This window comes from Sus scrofa, chromosome 5 (assembly GCF_000003025.6).
Source record: "Sus scrofa isolate TJ Tabasco breed Duroc chromosome 5, Sscrofa11.1, whole genome shotgun sequence".
In the NCBI taxonomy this organism is placed as follows: domain Eukaryota; kingdom Metazoa; phylum Chordata; class Mammalia; order Artiodactyla; family Suidae; genus Sus; species Sus scrofa.
In genome coordinates, this window is record NC_010447.5 from 20,383,201 (window position 1) to 20,407,490 (window position 24,290).

General features: G+C 36.8%; 2 protein-coding genes across 2 annotated transcripts; one reads left to right on the plus strand and one right to left on the minus strand.

The window, feature by feature from the left end:
• LOC100154719 (olfactory receptor 6C2) lies at positions 4,016 to 5,374 on the plus strand. Its single transcript, XM_001926282.2, has one exon. It carries the CDS (start codon positions 4,016 to 4,018, stop codon positions 4,961 to 4,963), a length of 948 nt encoding a protein of 315 aa, XP_001926317.2. The 3' UTR covers positions 4,964 to 5,374.
• On the minus strand, positions 9,832 to 20,605 carry LOC110260569 (olfactory receptor 6C2-like). Its single transcript, XM_021091221.1, has 3 exons — positions 20,494 to 20,605; positions 11,775 to 12,249; positions 9,832 to 10,030 (listed from the first exon to the last, which is right to left on the minus strand). Exons 1-3 carry the CDS (start codon positions 20,603 to 20,605, stop codon positions 9,832 to 9,834), a joined length of 786 nt encoding a protein of 261 aa, XP_020946880.1.

Here is a 24,290-nt window from a genome sequence, read left to right on the forward strand (position 1 = left end):
TCCTCCAAACCTTAATTTTACATCTTTTTTTGTCTTTTTGTCTTTTTGCCTATTCTAGGGCCGCTCCCGGGGCATACGGAGGTTCCCAGGCTAGGGGTCCAATCAGAGCTGTAGCCGCTGGCCTATGCCACAGGCACAACCACAGCAATGCAGGATCCGAGCTGCATCTGCGACCTACACCACAGCTCACAGCAACACCGGATCCTTAACCCACTGAGCAAGGTCAGGGATTGAACCCACAACCTCATCGTTCCTAGTCGGATTCGTTAACCACTGCGCCAGGAGAGGAACTCCTAATTTTACATCTTAAAACACTCTCAGATGGGTTGAGATGTTCCTTTGAAACACACCTATCTCAAATTACAGAGGCAGATATTTCAAAGCAGGAATTCATTAGATCAGTTGTGTATTTTTAACTGGAAGAATTTATTTTGAGTCATTCATGTTCCATGGTCTTAGAGTACATTGTCTGTAGGCAGAGTAAAGAATATGTCTGCATATATATATTTTTTTCAAATTTAAGTAAATGTTCTTGTAAATAAAAACATATAAATTTAACCTACTAGTATTGAATACATAGTATTTTCACAATGTATATTTTCACTTTAAATAAATATTTTACCAAAATTATATCATGGAAGATCAGGACAAGTAAAATAGTTTATTAAAATCTCTTACATTCTTAAAAAATGTAGTAGAGAATTGAATCAGTCTTTTGTTTTTTTCCCCATCAGTAAAATGGGAACCTGGCCTTTGTCTGATGCTGTTTTGCTATTTACGTTCTCAAAGGACAGTATCTAGGCTACTGCCTATTTTAGGTGCTTTGCCAAAGCTCATTATGCAAAACATTCATTAGTGATATTAGAACTTAGGTCAGTGAGGACCCTTTACTGTATTCATTCAAGGGATCCCAAGGCACCTTCAGAAGACTGGGCAAAAGACTATAAGTAGCATCAATGTTGAAGCAGGAAACCCAATTCCCTGCTTAGAAACAGCAAAGTTCTTCCAAAACCCAGAGGAAGGTCTTTTGTTCTCCTCCCTTACATTAGGTTCTCTTCCCTCAGGATAGAGACCAAAGTCAAGCGTTTCCAAGGCTTGATACAAGAGTGAGTCTCTAATGAGAGTCTTTCTATGCTATGAAAATGGGAGATGCAGAACTCAAGACTCTCCAGAAGATGCCTGGAGAGGAAATGTAGGCTGATGATCCTGACAGCCTAGCGCAGAAGCACACTCCCTTATCACAACGTGAGACGACACGGTAAGGAGCTGCCAGCTGAACCCAGGAAAAAATATCAAAAGCTTATCAAAAGGGTAAGTACCACAAGGTAGACAGGAAAATCACTTTCTCTTTTGAGAGATAAGAGAAATAAATAATTGTTGTCACTTTCTGCTATGATGTGGTTACACTTGTTTCAGCTTGTGATATGAAAACTTGGGGTAGACATGGTATGAATTATCTGGGGCCACACAGTGAGGTCATGTGGAGATGGAGAAGTGGGGGGAGAGGGAGACAGGGAGTCTGCTTTTCCTGGGGTCCATGGTCAAGCCTAAGGGTTATTCTTTCAGGATTCATGTTATTATAAATCAATTCAGTTTCTTCTTAAATCATTCGTTGCCCCTCAGTATTTACAAATGTAGCTGCTTGTTTGTAATTCACAATCTGCATTGGATTTACAAATAAATTAGGGGGAAAAGAGATGATTTTACTTCACATGCACATGAATTATCTTCAATGGTTACTTTCAAAGGCTTCTTTGAAGATTTATTTTTCCTGGAAAACCAACAAACAGCAAATAACAAAACAAATTCTGGATGATAGAAAAAAAAATCTAAGCACCTAACAAGCAGGATGTCCAGGAGGAAGATCACTAGAAACAAACTAACGAACAGAAGATGGAGAATTAGAATATTAAAGATAGAGTAAGGCCTAGGTTAAAGGCCAGAGGAAAATGTCCAGAGAAGGAGGATTTACAAAGTGTAGATTTGGGATTTTTCAAGTCTTTTATTTAAGAATACACTTGACATGACAGAGCAACTTGAAACACACGTGAAAATAAGAATCCTCCGCCAACTGACAGAATAGGCATTAAAGAATACAGCTGAGATTAAGTTCATAGACAACTCTGTTTTGTTTCTTCGTTCACAGGTACATAACACACAACATGTTCCAATGTAAGAGAATATACTGATATATAAAATATAGTCTCTACTTTGGAGAAGTTTAGAGAAACAAAGAAGAGAAATACGATACCAAAGCATTCAATAGGATACATCCCAAGGCAGGGTACGAAACAGGTGCTTGAAACAACACAGCAATACAATCTCACATAGTCTGTCTGGGTGAGTAAATGAAGATTTCCTTGAAGAAGTGACACCTAAGGAGAATAAGAAGGACCAATGGGCATTAAGTAGTCAAAGGATTGCCCTTGTAGAGGAGACAGCTGTAGAAAATACAAAGAACTGCAAGTACTCAAGGTTGGTGGAACTTAAGTTATGAGGAAGAAAGGTAAGGAATTTGTGATGAGGTGAGAAAATAAGGAAGGTCCTGCCCATGAAGAACCTTGCAGGCCACAGAAATGAGATTAACCTTTATCAAGAGACAGTTAACCCTCGATGAGGAGACCGCTTGGACAGAGAGCATGATTTCATTTTCAGCACATAGTATGTGAGATGTCCGTGAAATATCCCACTCACTGATGTGTACTTGGCAATGATTTGTATTTGGGAAAGTGTTGTCCTTAGGAGTCCATCATATCAATGATAATCAAACCAATTTCACCAGTGATATCAACCTTAGAGAATATGAAGCTGGAAGCAGAACAAAGAGAAAAGAAGTGAGACATCTCAAGATAAAATATTGGGGAATGACAGTATTTCACAGATGAATAGAGAATGAGGAGACTGAGAATGAGGAGATTTTTTTTTAGGACACTAAAAAAAAAATTCTGGAGCTAAGAGAAAAATCAGAATGATGACATGGAATCCATTTAAAGAATGAACTTTAACTGAAAGAAAAATATATATATATATAATATACACACACAGTGGGAATACCAGACAAAATAAGTACCCCCTCAAATGTGCCATTGGCTTCGGGAGTAATGAAATTCTAGTAGGTGTCAGAAAAGCAGTGGGATATTGGAAGTGAAAGTCGGGTTGCTGAATTAAAAGCATAACCCGAGAGAGGGTAGGATGAGAAGGTGAAGACAGTAATGTCTTTGCAAAGAAATTAAAAACATAATGGATGAAAGAAACACAGCTTGAAGACTATTTTTTGTATTATTAAACACAGTTTTGTCTCAGAACTTTAAGAACCACTGTCAATTACCTGAAAAATAACATGAATGCACACAACAATATTCCTTTTGCGAGTATCATGAACACAACCTTTCCTCACACTGTAGGTAAAATAGGGGTAATTCAAAGCATCGATGAATTAAGAGTTAAGAATGCAAGTAGAGAAGAATTAACAGACAAGCAAAATCTCAGGATCCAAGGTGGTTTTATTTTCTTTGTTGTTTGTTTTCCAAGAAGAAAAAATGTACCTCATTCTTCAAAGAATCCTTAGAAAGTAACAGCTGAAGAGAACTCATGTTCTTCATTATCTGGATATGTCATACATCCAAGATTTGTCTTGGAAAATAACGTTTGAGTACACATGAAGTAAAATCTTCTTTCTTTCCCCTAATTTATTTGTGAACCCAATCCAGGTCACAAATTACAACCAACGACATTTGTACCTACTCAGGGGCAAAGAGTGATCTGGGAAAAATTTGGATCATTTCATAATAACACGAATCCTGAAGGAATATTTCACTGTCCACACAAGTAAATTCAGAAAGGCTATTGCACCAGTGGCAATATTCATTATCATGTGAAGGGAGAAAATAAATGCGGACTGCTTTGTCTGGCTTTTATCTGTAAGGTCCCTTTGCTACAGAATTCAAAGACTGACCTCCTTATAAAAATCTCTGTGATTCTGACATGCCGATTGGGTAGATTTCAAAACTCGGTGATGAAAAATCACACAGCAGTGACAACTTTTATCCTGCTGGGACTGACGGATGACCCACAACTGCAAGTCCTGATTTTTATTTTTCTATTTCTCACCTACATGTTGAGCGTAACAGGGAACGTGACCATCATCAGCCTCACGTTGGTGGACTCCCATCTGAAAACGCCTATGTACTTTTTCCTCCGAAATTTTTCCTTCTTAGAAGTCTCATTTACCACTGTCTGTATTCCTAGATTCCTGTACAGTATATCAACTGGGGACAATACCATTACCTATAATGCTTGTGCAAGTCAAATATTTTTTGTTATTCTCTTTGGAGCCACCGAGTTTTTTCTCCTGGCAGCTATGTCCTATGACCGCTACGTGGCCATCTGCAAACCCCTGCATTACATGAGCATCATGAACAGCAGAGTCTGCACCTTATTAGTCCTCAGCTGTTGGATGTCTGGCTTGATGATCATTGTTCCACCCCTTAGCTTGGGCCTCCAGCTGGAATTCTGTGACTCCAATGCCATTGACCACTTCAGCTGTGACGCAGGGCCCCTCCTAAAGATCTCATGCTCAGATACATGGGTAATAGAACAAATGGTTATCCTTGTGGCTGTATTTGCACTCATTATCACCCTAGTGTGTGTGTTTCTGTCCTACACATACATCATCAGGACAATCCTGAGATTCCCCTCAGTCCAACAACAGAAAAAGGCCTTTTCCACCTGTTCCTCCCACATGATTGTCGTTTCCATGACCTACGGTAGCTGCATCTTCATCTATGTCAGGCCCTCGGCAAAGGAGGAGGTGGCCATAAATAAAGGCGTTTCAGTGCTCACCACTTCTGTTGCACCTTTGTTAAATCCCTTCATTTACACCCTGAGGAATAAGCAAGTGAAACAAGCTTTTAATAACTCCATAAAGAGGATTACATTTCTCTCAAAGAAGTCAAAGTTTTAATGAATCAGAAAAAAATGAAAGAATAAAATCCTTTAAATGTTTCACTACAGTGTCTTGACATCTTTCATTGCTTTGTACCTATAATTTAGTTGAATTAAACTTCCCAAACGCACTTCACACTGCATCCTAGTCTCACCTTAACACAACTCCTTCTTTCAAACCAAACTCATACATGTTGTTTTCTCTCATTGTGAAGCCATAAAATATATTTCCAAGTAATTAAATGTGTCTCCACGTCTGACCTAGTCTTTTCTTCAAGGATCCCGGGGAGGAAGGAAAGTAATAGTTTTTTAGAGAGTATAAATTATACGGAAGATACATTATGTCACAATAATACTAGTTTCCTCCTCTAAAACAGTTATCAAAATTAATATCATATGGAGTTCCCATCGTGGTGCAGCGGAAATGAATCTGACTAGGAATCATGAGGTGACTGGTTCAATCCCTGGCCTCGTTCAATGGGTTAAGGATCCGGTGTTGCCATGGGCTGTGGGTCACAGAGGCGGCTTGGACTCAGATTGCTGTGGCTGTGGTGTAGGCCAGCCGTTGTAGCTCCGATTGGACCCCTAGCCTGGGAACATCCATATGCTGCAGGTGTTGGCCCTGAGAAGACAAAAAAAGGCCAAAAAAAAAATTAATACCATAAATCTAAGAATCAAATAAAAATAGAAAGAAACAACAGCAAAGATGTTTTAAAAATAAATTTAACCAAATAAGGCATCCCAGGCTAATTACAGTAATGAAACAACAGTGTAAATGAAGCTATAAACAGGATTTGGGGAATGATCATAACTTACAAAATGGAAGCATCTACATAATCACTGATAAGATGTATCAGATATTTTATTTATATTCTTGAGTGAACTTCACTTAAAAGGTATACATTTAATTTAAAACAAATGTGAATGCACATCACTTGAGTTACAAAATTGGATTAGATGTATGAGTGAGTTGGAAGACCAAATTTTAAATGCTAATGAAATAAGTCAAATACTCACATCAAAACAAGGCTAACTGAATGATTTAAGAAGATATCAAGGATTTCTAACCAGCAGCAATTTAAAAAAAAAGGAATAAAAAGGGACTAAATATTGGAATTTTGATCAAGGGGACAATAGAAGAACAACTGCTAAACTAAAGTTGTTAGAGTTTGAAGCAAGTTAACAAAGTGCTTGTCAAATAAAAGAAAGAAAATAGGAAGGAAGGAAAGAGGGAAGAAGGGAGGGAGAGAAGGAAGAAGAAAGAAAGAAACAACTACTCTTCATTGATAATAGCCCCCTCCCCTTTTCATTATTATCTTTGGAAGTAAATAATAACATCTGGCTAACAAAATGAACAAAGAATGCTTTTTTAAAAATTAAAAAATGTGTCTGATATTATATTAAATATTCAAGAACTATTTATTTTAAAGTGGGCTTTGAAATAGCCATTAAAGATTCTTTTAACTTATCTTTTTTGGCATAATTTTGAAAATAAAGGTATTTTTTGAACTACCAATGATACATTAAAATGTTTTCAAACATGCCCTTCCTAATCCTGTCAGTATGTTTTAGTTGTGTCAACAGATACAATCTGAAAAAGATTGAGGGAATTAACCTATATATCTCTGTAGCAAATAATGGAGGCTGGATTCTGATTTCAAGTCAAGGTCAACCTGCTGCAGTACATTACCTGTCAAGCAGTAGTGTAGTTTTGGTGGGAGAGGGGTGAGAAAAGACACTAATTGAAAGTGTATAAGCAAACATAGTAGAAAAGCTCTCTCTTTGCAATTATATACTCTTAGGTTATAAATGTGTCTGCTTATCTGTTTGTTAAGTTGCTTTATTGACATCACATCAAAAATTAAGTTGTCTAAATATTTCATAATATATGTACTAGATTTTTATAGCACAATTCGTCCTGTTGTAGCATATTTAGATTTTATGTTTTTATAAGAAGAAGGAACATGAGATAAAATTGTAATTATCACTTTCCCAAAACATATTATGAATATGATCTCATGGAGCACACAACAAAGAGCTCTTCAGTACTGAAGTTACTATAAAAAAATATATGAATAAAGAAATCTGGGAGTTCCCCTCATGGTGCAGCAGAAATGAATCTGACTAGGAACCATGAGGTTGTCGGTTCAATCCCTGGCCTCGCTCAGTGTGTTAAGAAACTGGTGTTGCCATGAGCTGTGGTGTAGGTTGCAGACACGGCTTGGATCCCGCGTTGCTGTGGCTGTGGCAAAGAGTGGCGGCTACAACACTGATTAGACCCCTAGTCTGGGAACCTCCACATGCCACTGGTGCGGCCCTAAAAAAATAAAGAAAAAAAAAAAAGAAATCTGCACAAGATACCCTAAAGTCTCTTTATTGAGACCAAAGTAATTATGTGACATTTAGAAATCTGTGGTTAATAGGTTAATAAATAGTGAATACAATAACTATATTACATATATTTGCAAAAGAAACAAATAGTTTTGGTTACTTAATTTATATAATGTAATATGAAATCTGTAAGCTAAAATGAGTAAAAGTTCAGGACTCCAATATGTAAAATTGAAACGCTATAATAGTAGGAGCCACAAAGTTGGCCAAAAGTGATATAAAAGAACTTATTTACAAAACATAAGTATATCTACAAACATAGAAAATAAACCTATGGTTATCAAAGGGGATGGGCAGAGAGAAATAAATTAGGAGTTTGCGATTAACATATACAAACTGCTATAGGTAAAACAGATAACAAACAAGGACTACTGTATAGCACTGGAAACTATAGTCAACATTTTTCAATAACATTCAATGGAAGAGAATCTGAAAAAAAGTAAGTATAACTGAATCACTTTACTATATACCTGAGTCTAACACAAAATTTTAAATTAACTATAATTCAGCTTTTTAAAAAAGGTTAAAATATTTGTGTTACATGCCATTATTATTGCTATGTGCTCTTAAAATAACCCAAAACTCAAAAGGGAGGTAAATGATAAGTTTGAATTTAATCAAATAATACTTCTGTATTAAAAAAAGAAAATAATACCAGGTGAAAACTTCAATCAATGTAAGATCATGTAAGATCATGTTACTCATTTCTCAGAGTTAAGAGAATGGTGAACAAAGGTAAAATTTTCACATGTGTTTGTGGCATACAAGCTTCTTTTTTTTTTTTCTCCACTTGAACGGAATTAATTTATTCACATCCTCTTTTGATTTACATTAGGCTCTTCCTTGGTTTCTTTTTTTTTTTTATTTTCCCACTGCACAGCAAGGGGATCAAGTTATCCTTAATAAAATACCAAATATTACTCCTCAGTAAATATTTACAATGTTGTAACATGCTGCATGATCTTAGAAACTCATGAGTCAGTTATTAAGGTATTCAATAGCTTTTAGTCATCTTCAAATCAACTACTCAAACATGAAGAAATGACAGAGAATTTTAGTGCAATCCATAGCCCATCATAACTACTCTTACAAGGCAAACCCACAGCAATGACTTATATTTTGAGACTGTTCTTTTTAGTACAAGCCCGTTTTTTGCAGCCTTTTTGTAATTTTAAAATTAAGTAGTCCAAAAACAGTACAAAGTACTCCATTTGCCCTTTATTCAGTTACTTTTTTTTACATTTTATATGATTTATATGTATGTATGTATGTGTATATATATATATACACACACACACACATACTTACACTCTTCTGAACCATATTAAGTCGGAAGCCATGCTTTTTATTCCTATTTAACTATCTTAGGGTGTATTTCCTAATAAAATAATATGTGTTGTTTTGCCAGAGAAACAAAGAAAATTGTTCTGAAAGTTTTAGTACTGTTAACAGTTAAATTTTGCCTGTCTCAGTAAATATAGACTGTTCTCAAGTCAGCTTTCAAATTACCTCATTAGAAAAAAAATGCACTTCTCCGAGGCAATATCAGGTACGATATTAACACAACTTTGGAGTCATGTAAAAGTGGATTTGACCATTAATCCATCACTTATAAAACTACCCAACCTCTAAGAGTCTCATTTTCTCTATAATGTAAAACGAGATTTTAAAATTTCATAAAATATTGTTTCGAGAATCAGCAATAATACATAAAATGTCACGCACTTATCAGTATGATTGAAAACTAGCTTTCTTAATCAATCATAGTCTTATCACCACATGTATTTCCCCTACTAACACTTTTTTTTTTTGTCTTTTTAGGGCCACACCCACAGCATATGGAGGTTCCCAGCCCAGGGGTAGAAAGGAGCTGTAGCTGTGACCTACGACAGCCACAGCAATGCCAGATCCTTAACCCACTGAACAAGGCCAGGGATAGAACCAGCAACCTCATGGATACTGGTCTGATTCCTTATTGCTGCACCACCATGGGAACTCCACATTACTATAAGCCTTATATTCTTTGAAAGTGCAATATATTTTCATTGGTGCTTAAATTGTTTTTGATCCATTATTTCTATAAATAGGCTTCATTTTTTTAAGATTTTGGTTAATAATTTTTTTAATATGCTATACATACAGAAAGGAAAAATCTCCAAAATTCTACAGTTTGAGATTTTTCCTTTCTGTTTCTCCAGTAGCCAATATGTTTTCTCTAGCCTTAGGAGATCATGGAGTGTTCTGCTGGTTCCCTGTAGTCCACTAAGCAGGCAAAGCATGTTCCCTCTACCCTGTTTTTTGAGTATCTGTTGCTGTGCAATTTATCACCCCAAATTTTAGTGCATAAGACAAAATTTTATCACTAATAGTTATAAGAGTGAATGGGGATAGCTGAGTGGCTCTCAAGTGGGTCTTTCATTTTGTTGTAACCAGTGTTGACCGCATGTAAAGACTCAACTGAGCAGATATCCAAGATGACTTCTGAGACACGTGTCACTACAGCGAAGATGGCTGGATGAGATGGGGGGTAATCATAGGTGTCTCTGGCCAGCTTGGGCTTCCACTGCATGGCAGTCTCAGGGTATATGAGCTTCTCACATAACTCCTGGACTCTTCTAGAGCATATGTTCCAAAAAAGAAGATAGAAGCTACACGTCTCCAATGACCTAATCTATGAAGGGACACAACTTCACATCTACAACATTCCAATGGTCAACATCGAGTCAAAGAGCCAGTCAAAATTAAAAGAAGAGAAAAGAAACTGTTTTTTGATCAGGAACTTACAAAGAAACTGAAAAATTTCTTTAATCCACCACAGTCATGAATCTGAAAATGGTCTCAAGGGCAAAAGGAGCTATTTACAATCAGTCCATCCTTCCACAGTTCTGCCCTTTTTAGAATCTCAGCCTCTATGGGCCCCATTGTTTCAAACTCAGTCTGATGTCTCGAAGTCACTAATTTCTGTGTTTTACCCATATTGGCTAGTTGTTTTTGAGACAATTACAGGCATGCCTCAGAGATATTGCACGTTCAGTTCCAGAACACTGTAATAAAAGTAAATATCATGATAAGAGGAGTCACAAAATTTTTTTTGTTCCTAGTGCATTTTAAAGTTATGCTCACACAATACTAAATCCTATGAAGTGGAGTTCCCGTCATGGCGCAGTGGTTAACGAATCCGACTAGGAACCATGAGGTTACGGGTTCGGTCCCTGCCATTGCTCAGTGGGTTAAGGATCCGGCGTTGCCGTGAGCTGTGGTGTAGGTTGCAGACATGGCTCGGATCCTGCGTTGCCGTGGTTCTGGCGTAGGCTGGCGGCTACAGCTCTGATTTGACCCCTAGCCTGGGAACCTCCATATGCTGCGGGAGCGGCCCAAGAAACAGCAAAAAAAAAAAAAAAGACAAAAACAACAACAAAAAAAATCCTATGAAGTGTTCAATAGCACTATGTCTAAAAAAATCAATGTGCATATCCTAATTTAAAAATACTTAACTGCTAAGAAATGCTAACCATCATTTGACAAGGCTTGCTACAAACCTTCAATTTGTTAAAAATGCCATATCTGCAAAGTGTAATTAAAGCAAAGCACAGCAAAACAAGGTATGCCTGTGATCAGAAGAGGAAGTCTGTCAATTATCTTTAAAGACTATTTGGCTATGTTTGTATTTATGTTATGATTGGGGGGCATATGTTTTAATAAATTCAGATTAGCAGAGGCAAGGAATATTATTTAGTATAATTTTTGAAAACCCAAGTATTTATCATGAGGCAGGGTTAATGAGGCAGATCTAAAGATGGAAGGAGCTTATATTTCCTAAGAATCAATGTTTTTTATCCTGTTGAAAATGGAAAGTGATTTGAAAGAGGTCGTGTTACAAAGAGGGGAAAGCACAACATAGAATAGATTCAATACAGAAGACTAATGACTAATGTATATTTGAGAAAACTAGAAAGAATGCATTGAAATGTGGAACGAGGTGACAGAAGTTTCAGAAAAGTAGAGAACTGTCCACCTGCATGATGCCAGGACTATCAAGGTTCTGACTTGCTTCTCAACTCTCTATTGCTCCTCAACATTAGGGGATTGCACAACCCCAGTGCCTCAGTTTCCATCCATACGTTGATGCTTATTGTTTTAATTTGAATTCCCAATATGAAGATTGAAATATATTCAATCAAAATTTCTTTGAAACATTGGCAAGTCTTTTAAAGGTGTCATAGAAAGACTGCCTTACTTGTTTATTTCTCAGGGTATAAATGAAGGGGTTCAACAAAGGGGCAACAGATGTAGGGAGAAGAGATACTCCCTTATTAATGGCCACTTCATCCTTGGCTGAAGGTTTAATATACATAAAGATGCAACTGCTATAGGTCATGGAAACCACAATCATGTGGGAAGAACAGGTGAGAAAGGCTTTCTTCCTTTGCTGGGCAGACGGAAATCTTAGGACCGTCCCGATGATGTATATGTAGGACAGAACGACACACACAAGGGTCACTATCAAAGTCAACACGCCAGAGAATACAATCAGCTGCTCTATGAACCATGTATCTGAACAGGAATTCTTCAGGATTGGAGAAGCATCACAGAAAAATTGGTCAATAACAGTGTCACAGAATTCCAGACGGAGGCTCAGGCCAAAGGGTGGTAGGATAATCAATAAGCCAGATACCCAGCAACAGAGGATGAGATTCCTGCACACTCTGCTGTTCATGATGCTCATGTAATGCAGGGGTTTGCAGATGGCCACGTACCGGTCATAGGACATCACTGCCAAGAGGAAAAATTCTGTAGCTCCAAAGAGGATGATAAAAAAGATTTGGCTGAAGCAGGCACTGATGGTGATGGTTTTGTCCCCACTTGATATGATGTGCAGATAGGTGGGCACACAGGCAGTTGTGAATGAGATTTCTAAGAAAGAGAAATTTTGAAGGAAAAAATACATAGCTGTTTTTAAATGAGAATCCACCAAGACTAGAGAAATTATGGTCAGATTCCCAATCACACTGAACATATATGCGATCAACAGAAAGATAAAGGCCAGAATCTCCAGTTGTGGGTCACCTGTCAAACCGAGTATGACAAATGTTCTTATGGCTGAATGGTTTCTCATCACTGACTTCATGCCCAATCTTCACATAACAGTCACAGAAACACAATCTGAGAAGCAACATCAAAATATGACCGAATCAGACAGCATCTACCAACACCAAACAAATCCAGTCACACACACACTTCCTTGTGTAACTTCGTGATCAGGTTTTGATGAGGGAATTCTCTCAAGTCCATTGAAATCTACCACAGGGAGGCTAAGCTGATGGGAAGTTTCTCTTGAAGATTACTGCTATTGAAATTGTTTTCCATATTCTAGGATTTCCCAGTTCACAGCTCTGTTTCCAACTCACTTTAAGTTCCTATTTTGGTTGAGCTTTCTCCTGTTGGATCAGGAGTTGGCCGCTTCTGAGCTATACTTGTATGGGTCACAGAGTGTTTTTCAACACTTGCACTCAAAAGCTAAATCCTAAAATTCCTTTGCTTCAAGTTGTGTTACCTGAGAAAATGCATATACTGAGGATGGGATTATGGTCTGGGTGCATAATCTCTTCAGAGCCCTCAAGTCAGATTTCTCCCAGAAAATAAGTCATTCAACGGCCCTTTCTCCTGAATTTCTCTAAGTTCCTCTGTTATTCCTTTATTTCCACGACTCTCCTCAGCAAAGGGCTTACATGCATGATTATTTTAGTTTAATTCTTTAAAGGGTCGAAAGGTATAAATAGTTGAAGGATATTAAGACAACTTTGCTTTCCCTCCTTCTAGACAACAGAGGTCTCACAGTAACACCCAGCGGTTAAGCATATGGACCGTGGAACAGTTTGTCTGGGACCAAGTCCTATCTCTCTGTGAGCCTCATGACCTTGGGCAAGTTATTTGATCTCTGTGTACTCCTTGTTTCCCAAGCTGTAAACTGGATCCCCAGGAATACTGCATTATGGGGTTAGGGTCAGCTTTAAATGAGAGAAACCATGTAACATGTACATAATTGTACTTCGCAAATAATTAACAGTATACATTTTTTTCTCCTGAAGCCAATCTTTCATTAGCTCAAGAAGGCATTATAAGAAGCATTATCTCTCTTCTCTGTACCCCCCCAAACCCTCTCTCTTCCCCTCCTCTCTCTCTCTCAGACACACACACACACACACCAATTTCTTCTACTTTTCTAGATTCATATCATCAGCATACAAATTTTCTCTGGTATGGCCTATATTTTAAAAAGAAAGAATAAAAATACTAGTAGGAAGTGACAAACATTTATATAGTTTTTATTTTAGGAAACATATTAATCTACACACTCAAAAATAAAATATCTTCCAAGCATATAATTTACCTCTCATTATGAATGCAATTCTTTTCTATTTAATTTATCTTTCAATGGAGTATTAAGACCACTCCCCAAATACGTACCTGTATCATGTACACATAATAGATAAATGAAAGACAGAGACAGACAAAGAAAGAGAGAGAGAGATTAGGAAAACGTTTCCTGTGTGTGGATCAATCACTGTATGTGGGATTGTATCAACATGATACATAAAATGAGCCCTGTGCGTATTTTCAGTTAGGGAAGATTCATGAACTCTATGAATAATCTCAGGAATAACTGGATTTCTTAATAAAATATCAAAAAGAAATACTGAAGTTAGTAATTCTTTTTTTTTTTTTTTTTTTTTTACTAGAAGGAAACATAATCACAAACACATGCTGTATAAATTACCTGTGCGAATGTGCCTGCTAGAAAACATCCCATGACTGACCTTGGACATTCTTCACTGTTTCACCAGAAAACTCTACCCCAGATGACCTTAGTGAGCTTCACAGATTAACAAAAAAGGACCAGTATGATTATCGAAGTGCACTCCTAGTCCCCTGCCCCCAGAAACCAGTGGTCACTATGTATTTATATATATGTGTATCTCTAAACTTATAAGAAATATGATCCTACTTTAAAATTAAGACATACTTCTGTGCACTCTGAGTAACTGAAAGAAGATAAAGTCCAAAGAGCAAGGAGGAATTCAAAAGCCTTTACGCCTCTGCAAAAGCAGACGTTCTCATTTTCTCTGGTCAAAGAATTTATTTCCTTCAACTGTAATAGGCGAGAAGAAAACTGAGTTAAAACATCCTTGGAGGACCTCATTCAAAACTCTCTATTGAATTTAAAACGTAATTTATTCTCCCCCCCCAAAAAAAAAGCCCTAGGCCAAGCACCAATGAGGATAATTTCCTTAGAGAGAAAAAGATGAAATCATAGTAATAAATGCAATCTAAACAATTCAAAAAAAAAATGATTCCAGTGACCAATCAGAATCTTGTTAATTATTTGTTCACACATGGTTTATGCAATGCAATAGGAAGATAGCCATCTTATCTAAAATTATATCCATAAAAATATTTAATATAGAAAAATTCAAAAACAGATTTTAAAAACTAGAAAAAACATAGAAACTGTCAATTCCAGAAAGAAAATTATCTTGGTGTTTGTTCTTCTAAATATTGCCTATAGTACTATGTAACTGCTATACTTACTACGACTAGTTTATTATAAAAGATGATTCTCTGGAACAGCCAGGTGGAAGAGCGAGGTGTGGGGGATGGAGAGGCATAGTATCCATGCCATCTCCTGGCTCAACCCTCCCAGCACTCAATGTGTTCACTAACCTGGAAACTCCTCCCTTTTATAGTATTTAAGTATCATCACCATCTCTTGCCCACCCTCCCCAGAGATCAGTGGACAGGGCTGAAAGTTTCAGTCCTCTAGTCACTGGGTCTTTCTAATGACCAGCCCTATTCTGAAGCTACCTAGGGTCCCTACCCTAAGTCTCCTTTTTGGCTTAAACTCAGGGTAACAAAATACACCCCTATCAATCAGAAAATTCAAAGAGTTTTAGGAGCTCTGTGCCAGGAATTCAGATAAAGACAAAACAATTCTTATATATATTTACAAGGTGTCTGTGTGTGTGTGTGTATTTGTGTAAAAATCTTCAAGGTTTAACAGCCAGAGGTTGAAACAGAGCAACAAGTTTTTGTTTTGTTTTGTTTTTCTTTTTTGGGAACATCCAGGGTATATGGAAGTTCCCAAGCCAGGGATCAAATCTGAGCCATTGCTGTGATCTACAACCTACACCAGAGCTGCAGTAACACTGGATCTTTAACCTACTTGCCAGGCTGGAGAGGAACCCAAGCTGCCTCAGAGACAATGCAAGATCATTTAACCCACTGCACTGTTAGATCAGCCAGGAAGAAGGAGGCAGAGGCTGGAGCAGTAAGATTGCAAGTAGGGTTTATTTATTTACCAACAGAGTGGTCTGGAGCTCTGAGCATGCAAGACTCAGTGCTGCCCCCACAGCCACAGGGGAGTACTTGGTTGTTTTTTTTTTTTTTTTTTTTATACACAGGTCATTTTGTTGAGCCTTGTAGTCTACAGCCTTGGGGCTATCTTCGTTTTAGGAAACTCAATCCATTACAAGGGCCTATTCAATAAGAAGGAATCCGCAAGTCTGGATTCAGCTGGGTTATGCTGATGTTTTTGTTCTTTTAGGCCCTGTTTCATTTTCCACCTAAGACGTACCATAGAGGGAACTCCCAGAGTAGTAAGCTTTTATTATATTTCTCTTAGTAATTAACGGAACAAGCAGAAAAAGAAATGAGTATATGAAATTGAAACTGAGCACAGCCTGGAGGGGTTCCAGGGCGTAAAAGCCTTTCTGTGTCCTCCATCACTTGCTCTTAGGAAATGGGCCTCATTCAGCCACCACGACCTTCCCTGAGATCCCAGGGGCAGGTTGAGACAGCTGCTGATCAGGGAAGGAAGAGGATGCAAACACAACGGAGGAACCATCAAGCAATAGTACAGCCTTGGGGCAGGATCCCGGTTCCCTCTCAAGGAATAGACAAAATAATATAGACATCGCATACACCTAAGAGAAAAGTTAAATTCCTTATGCTTCTTTTAGAAAAGAATACTTTAAAACCGAACAGCTTAGACTCCTTACTTGTCCCTCTCCCTGACTTAATTGCACCCTAAATACAATCACCCATAAGCTAAAGATCAGGCACCCTGAGCACAGTTGCCTGTGGGTTAAAGATTAATAGCACGTGAGGTTTTGCAGGGACTTTCCTAGTTTGTTCTCTTCTCTGAGCAATATGCCCTTTTCCCAAGTACTGTTATTCTAGGCAACAACCCAGAAGACAGCCATCATGACCATACCGAGATCTCCTGACATCAGCTTTGATGACTAAGATTTCCCCAAAGAAAGAATGTATGTTTGTCCCAACCCTGATTCCTATATGAAAACCTGTTTATCTCCTTTTTACTAAAAAAATCCTTGCAATTCTTTCTAATGGGGGGCACAGTCTTTAGGGCATTAGCCTGCTGGGAACCGCCCCCCCTTTGCCTGGCAAAGCAATAAAAGCTATTTTTTTCTCCTTTACCCAAAACTCTGTTTCTGCATTTCAACACAGCACCAACAGACAGAGGCCAAATTCCCACAACAAAATGAGGATTTGATCATACAATACATAAGCTGGATCACAGTGTTGACTTAAAAAAAAACGCACAACATGAGAGTTGTGAGCTGAGTTTTATTCAGGACAAAATGAGGCCTATAGCCCCAGAGGGAACATCTCAAATAGCCCGGAGAAACAAACTGCTCTGAGAAGGCAAGTCGGGGAGCTAGGATATATAGGGGTTTTCCAACTTTACACATGGAGAAATATAAAAATCTTAAGTATCCAATTTGGTGAGTTTTGACAAATATAAGCTACATTCCTATTAATTATTAACATTGATCATTTAATCAACTGCAGGTTTCTTTTAGCTGTGGATTACTTTGGGTATGATTTCCATCGATTGTAAGCACTTATAGGCCAGGAGATCACCACTAAAAATCACTTCAATACTTTATTGCATAAAGCAACCATTTCCATGCTCACAGATCCTGTTGTCAGGAATTTATACCGAGTGTACACCAGGTTTTACTTCTGTTCTATGGTGACTGGGGCCTCATAGGAAAAACCTGAAGACTGAGAACGGGAATCCTCTTAAGACACCTTCACTCACATGTCTGGCAGCTCAATGAACCTGGCTGTCAGGGTGAGGCCTCAGTTTCAGGGTCGGTCTTCAAACACACACTTCTCCATGTGGTTTCCCTTCAGAGCCACTTAGGGCTTCTTCACAGTATGGTGATTGGGCTCCAAATGTAAGTTCCCCAAATAGAGGGATTTGACAAGAGCCATATTTTTTTAATGACCTAACCTTGTATGACACAGTACCAACTCTACTGGTTAGAGTAGTCACCAGCTTCTGTCCAAATTCAAAGGAAGGCATTTAAATTCTACTTCTCCTTGGAAGGAGTGTCAAAGTCATATTACAAGAGGATGTTGGATGGGAGATGTGTTACTGACATTTAGGGGCAGACTACCTGCATCAGAGCTGAAAGTGGAGTATATAACACGTTGCTTTACTTCTTTTTCCTTTTTGGAAACACTTTTAAAATTAAATTATAGTTGATTTACAATGTTTATTCAATTTCTGTTGTACAGCAGAGTGACCCAGTCATATATATATGTACATTCTTTTAATATTTTTTTATAATATCTTCCTTCATTTCCAACCCAAGAGATTGGACATTGTTCTCTGTGCTGTACAGTAGGACCCCAGTGCTTATCGATTCCTAATGTCCCAGTTTGCTTCTCTAAAATATTCAAAAAACTCATACAACTCAAAACCAAAAAACCCAATTGAAATATGGGCAAAGACCTAAGAAGACATTTCTCCAAAGACATAAGGTTAGTCAGTAGGCACATGAAAAAATGCTCAACATCACTCATTGTTAGAGAAATGCAAATTAAAACTACAATGTCAGAATTTCCAACATTAACAAGTCAACACATAAATGCTGGAGAGCATGTAGAGAAAAGAGAACCCTCATTCACTGTTGGTGGGAATGTAAATTGGTATAACCAGTATGGAAAAAAGTATGGAGGTTCCTCAGAAAATTGATTACAGAACTACCATATGACCCAGCAAGCCCACCCTTGGACATATTTCTGGACAAAACAGTCATTCGAAAAGATACATGCACCCCTATGTTCATTGCTGCACTGGTCACAATAGCCAAGCCACGGAAACAGTCAACATTTCCATCAACAGGTGAATGGATTAAGAAGATATGATACATATTTACAAGAGAATGCTACTCGGCCATAAAAAAGACAAAATAATGCCGTGTACAACAACATGGAGGCAACTAGAGATTTTCATACCAAGTGAAATAAGCTTTACCTCTTATTCAATGAGGCTGTAGAGATAATGAATAATTATGAGAAGTTTATGCAGACATTACTCTACACATTTATCTCTCCAGTTATTCCAGGCAGACTGATGGCAACAATCATTATCTTGATGTTTAAGAAACAGTCTTTTTAATCTTGCAAGTATCTTTCTAAAAGTCTACCTTCTTATAATTTACTATGAAGAGCAGAACCTATCAATAATCTGGAAAACAATTTTATTTAATCCATTCATGTTTTCTTTGCCATTGTCATTATAATTAACAGATAAATATTTTCAAGATATTTGACTAGAGAAATGTGTGGTACCTATGGAAATAGACAAGAACAAATACAAATGGAAAATATGGAATCTTGTGCAAAGAGTTTAATCGCCACTGTGGTATAAACCAACTGGTATGACATAACATTAGGACAACTACAGTGTTGTGACATCTATGAGTTCTTAGCCCTGACACTTGGAGTGAAAAAAAAAATTCACACCCCAGTTTTGGAGGAAATGAAACATAATTTAATCCTTTAGGAAGTCATTTGAATTTTGAGAAATTTATATTTGATTTAGTGTGGGAAACTTGTATAGAATTAAAAATGAATAATTATATGACATCATGAAATTCATCATATATTCCTATGTATTAAATATGTTCATTGCCATGTTCAATTTAACTTTCTTATATGCTCTTGGAAAAGACTGCATGAGACATAAACTAGTTGCATATTAGACCATGTTTTATTATCTCCTGAAATTTGAAAAATCTAGCCAACATAAATACTAATATAAAATCACACAGATGAACTGTGTGCCTCATTTCAAGGGATGTTATGCTTTCTTACTATGTTGACAATTGACATCTCAAAGAATCACTTGACAAATTAATTCTCTACATCACTCTTTTAAAGAGTAGGATCTCTTGGAACATCTTCAGCATGTTTAACCATGACAAAAGCCTATTTAAGAATCTCAAACAATAATGGCTTTTAAACAAAACATGGTACATTCATTTAAATTACTTAAGAGGTACAGCTCTTCTAGAACTGATAGTCCATAATACAATCAAAACCATTTGTTTTATTTTAACATGCTATTAGAGAATATTAACTTTGCAATTTTATATTTCTAACATAGAAAGAATTCACTTTCTATGAAGAACAAAAAATTAAATTCAGAATGTTTAGAACGGAATGAGTTTCTAAGATCAGGTAAGTTAAAGCGATCCAAATAATTAAACAGTAGAGATGAATTCTTAAACTCAAAGTGTCAAAATAATTTTCTGTTTGACACCGTTTTATGTTTCCATGTTAATTATTTCAGTAAACAGTATTGCTTCTCTGAAGCAGAAAATATCTTTCTAAATGCATCTCCAAAGGTTTGTTCTACTTGTTAGATCCTCAAAGTATAAATGAATGGGTTCAGCAAAGGGGCGACTGAAGTGTTGAGCACAGCTACTCCTTTGCTTAAAGTGATTCTTTCATCTGCTAATGGTTTTATGCAGATGAATATACAACTACCATAAGTGATGGACACAACAATCATGTGAGAAGAACAGGTAGAAAAGGCTTTTTTCTTTTGTGGAGCTGAGGGGAATTTTAGAATTGTCTTCTTGATGTAAGAGTAAGAAAGAAGAACCAACAACAATGTGACAGTGAGGGTCATCACAGCTAAGAAAATGCAATCATTTCTAAGAAACCTGTGTCTGAGCAAGAAAGTTTCAGGATGGGAGAAATATCACAAGCAAAATGATCAATAACGTTTGAAGCACAGAAATTCGGGCTAAGACTTAAAATCAGTGGAGGGAAAATGACCAAGAATCCAGGTGCCCAAGAACTGAGTACAAGCTGATTGACAAATGTTGCTGCTCGTGATGGATGTATAATGCAAAGGTTTGCAGGTGGCAACACTGCGGTCATAGGACATCGCTGCAAGAAGGAAAAACTCTGTAGCCTCCAAGAATATATAAAAATACAACTGAGATATATAACTATTATAAGAAATGGTCTTTTCCCAGGTTACAAGGGTGATTAGGTATCTGGGGATGCAAGCACTTGTAAAGGAAATTTCCGAGAAAGAGAAATTAACAGAGGAAGAAATACATAGGGATCTTAAGATGAGAACCCAGTAGAGGGAAGGCAATGATGCTTAAGTTTCCTAGCATGCTCAACATGAAGTTTAGAAGCAGAAATAAAAAATTACAATCTGTAACTGAGGATTGTCCGTCAGTCCCAGAAGGACAAACTCTATCTGCCTTGTATGGTCCGTCATTTCTCTTTTGTGATTTCAAACAAATTCTAGAAATAAAAAGGTAAAAAAATAAGAAACCATATAAGTAGATTTATTTCCAAGATATGATATATATAACGATCCATGTGTACTAACACATACATTTACATCAGGTTAAAGATACGGTCCAGAACTGTGCTGTAAAAACTGTTACTACAGAAGTCAGTTTTGGAATTGATCTGCAAAATCCTGAATTGACCTGTAAAATCCTAAAAGGTGATTTTTTTACCTTATATACAACCTTCCAGTCAATTATAACTGATTCCAAATTGGTCCATTGTTAAATAAGTTAGATAAGTTCTTGGTTCAGGATTCAAAAATAGTTCATTCATTTTTAATCATTAACTTCATCAAAATATCATTATGCCGGAATAAAGAATTAAGACCTACAGTTAAATTCCAAAACTTTAGATTTCATATTAAAATGACATTTGATTAGAGCCCAATTATAGCTTCTTGGAAATTCTGTGAACTGTTCAGACACAGCAGAGATCTGGAGCTGCTGTGGCACAGGCCAGCAACCACAGCTCTGATTTGACCCCTAGCCTGGCAACTTCCATATGCTGCAGGTGTGGCCCTAAAAAGACAAAAAAAAAAAAAAAAAAAAAGAGAGAGAGAGAGAGTGTATGTGTCTAATATCATAACAAAATAAATACCAGCTGAATCAAGGAAAAAATGAAACTGAAGACAAAACATATATAAACACATTTACCAAAAATTAATAGTATATTTAGAACGTCAACATTTTGCCACACATAATGGAGGTCATGAGAAGAAAAGAGAAAACACAGAAAGTGCCATCACAGTCTCCACTCAGATACAGATACCGAGTCTAATCCTATTTTCCAGATGTAGGTTTGTGTGAGTGAAAAATCATGGTCTTATCACATTACCTATGTCACATTCCCAGTAAACACTCATACACCCAAACAGTAACTATGAATCTAAAGAGGCACTGGTGTAGGAAGTTTGGATGGGACAACTGTGTTTGTAATTGCAGGTTTTCAGAATCTCAGATGGCCAAGGATGGAATAGAAGTATAGCAATGCTGGGGGCCTATTAGCAGTTACAAACTAACCCACAACTGTGCCCATCCACAAATAATGCAGCTAAAGAGCTGAGGAAGAAGAACTCAGTTATGGCTACTGAGAAAATGGACAAGTCACGCTTAAGATGAAAGCTTGAACCTGCCTTTTATTGTTTAAGAATAAATTTTTAAAGACCATCTAAGATAATACACCAAAACTATTACAACCATAAGATATAAATAGTTCAGTGATATGAAGGAAAACAACCAAATTTCTAAAGAGAAAAAAATGTCTAAGACATATAATGGAAACCTACCTTTCTCAAAAGCAATTCAACTTCCAAATTAGATATAAGCTAGAGGTCATGGCAGAGTTGAATGGTTAAAAAAAAAAAACAGGCTAAGTATTTTAAAACAAGGAGTTCCTTAAATAATTTATTCATTCAGATAATTACACTCTGAAGTAAGGACTCTGATGGATATATATTCTCATTAAAATATTCTGAATATATTTTAGATATAAAATTACAAAAAAGTTTATAAAAACTCACCCTATTTTTACAGCTGTATACATATGGTAAATTCAGGTAGGTCTTCCCCAAATATATACAAAAACAACAGTATCTGGAAAAAGGTACTATTTCAGTGATATATTAAATTAGAGTACATATATTTTTTTCATCAAAAATGTTTATTAATAATATCCTATCAAAGGAAATCATTCAATAAAACTTTTTTTTCTTTAACTCATCACTTTTAAAAGGCAAAAAAAAAACTCAGTAATTTCAGATTATTATTGGTTGTATATTTTAAAGCCATATTTTCAGCTAAAATATATCTAGTGAGGCCCTTTATTTTCCTCTTACCCTAAAGAAATCTTTGTTAATCTTTGCAATAGACTGTTTCCAAACAATCTTGGAACATACACACTGATAGAAAGAAAAAATAAACTACATCATGCAATATACAATGCTTTCTTTCTTGTAAATAAAGTTTTTAATTGCATTTCTTCTCAGAAACTGTTTGCAAATCAGTATTTTTGCCTGTTCTGAAGCTTTCTGTTTTTTACTGACTACATAATATTTTTCCTTCTATATCAGTTGGCCCAGTACTTCATTATAGGAATTCATGAATCATTTAGATTAACAATTTTATTACTTTAGCAAATTGTTTTTCATTTCATATTTCTTAGCACATTTCTTTTCCTCTTATACTAACTGTCCAGTGAATTAGCTCCAGGCTGCTGGGAAATGGTAGATCTTAGAGAACCATAGATGAATCTAAATTTCCTTCCTTGGAGTTCCCGTCGTGGCGCAGTGGTTAACGAATCCAACTAGGAACCATGAAGTTGCAGGTTCGGTCCCTGCCCTTGCTCAGTGGGTTAACGATCCGGTGTTGCCCTGAGCTGTGGTGTAGGTTGCAGACTCGGCTCGGATCCTGCGTTGCTGCGGCTCTGGCGTAGGCCAGCGGCTACAGCTCCGATTCGGCCCCAGCCTGGAAATCTCCATATGCCGCGGGAGCGGCCCAAAGAAATGGCAAAAAAAATAAATAAATAAAAATAAATAAATAAATTTCCTTCCTTGATCTCATCTTCCTTGGGCCCTGTTCATTTTGTTACTATGTCCTTGCCCTTACCCTAATTTCTACTTTTCTGAAAAATATACTGAACATCCCTCTACTTTTACTATTAGTATCAGAGTAATTTCAAAATTAAGAGGCAGATATTTGTTCAGCAACCAGTACAAATTTGGTAATCATGAATTATAAATGACAAATTTTCATAGCTCAATTAGTTTAAAATGTTGATCAGAATTAGCACTCCCTAAAGAGCTATTTTTTTCTATTTTTAAAAAATGTATTAAACATGTGAAGTCAATTGTCCAGGAAAAACATCCTCCATTTTTATTATGTGTGATGGACTTTTGGGGTTGTTGAGGTTCTGTTTGTCTGGAGAGCAGTCCGGTGATAATCACTCCCTCCACGACTCCACAGGGCAGTCTGGCTTAAGCTGCTAAGTATCGGAAACGGGTGCAAATGCATAGCTCAACTTTCATGCTCTTGCATTTGCGGACTCATCAAATAGATGAGGAGAAATAAATTCTATTTCTACTAAAGAGAAATAATAAAACATCACCTCTAAATCTCTATCTTTTCCTTGTACGTAATTTACAATGATAGCTGTAATTACTCTTAAATTTACAAAAGAAAAGTAAGACTGTTTTACTGACCATTAGTGGAATATGATGGTATTTTTTTTTTCCTCTACACTACATGATCAAGGATCCCCATAATAAA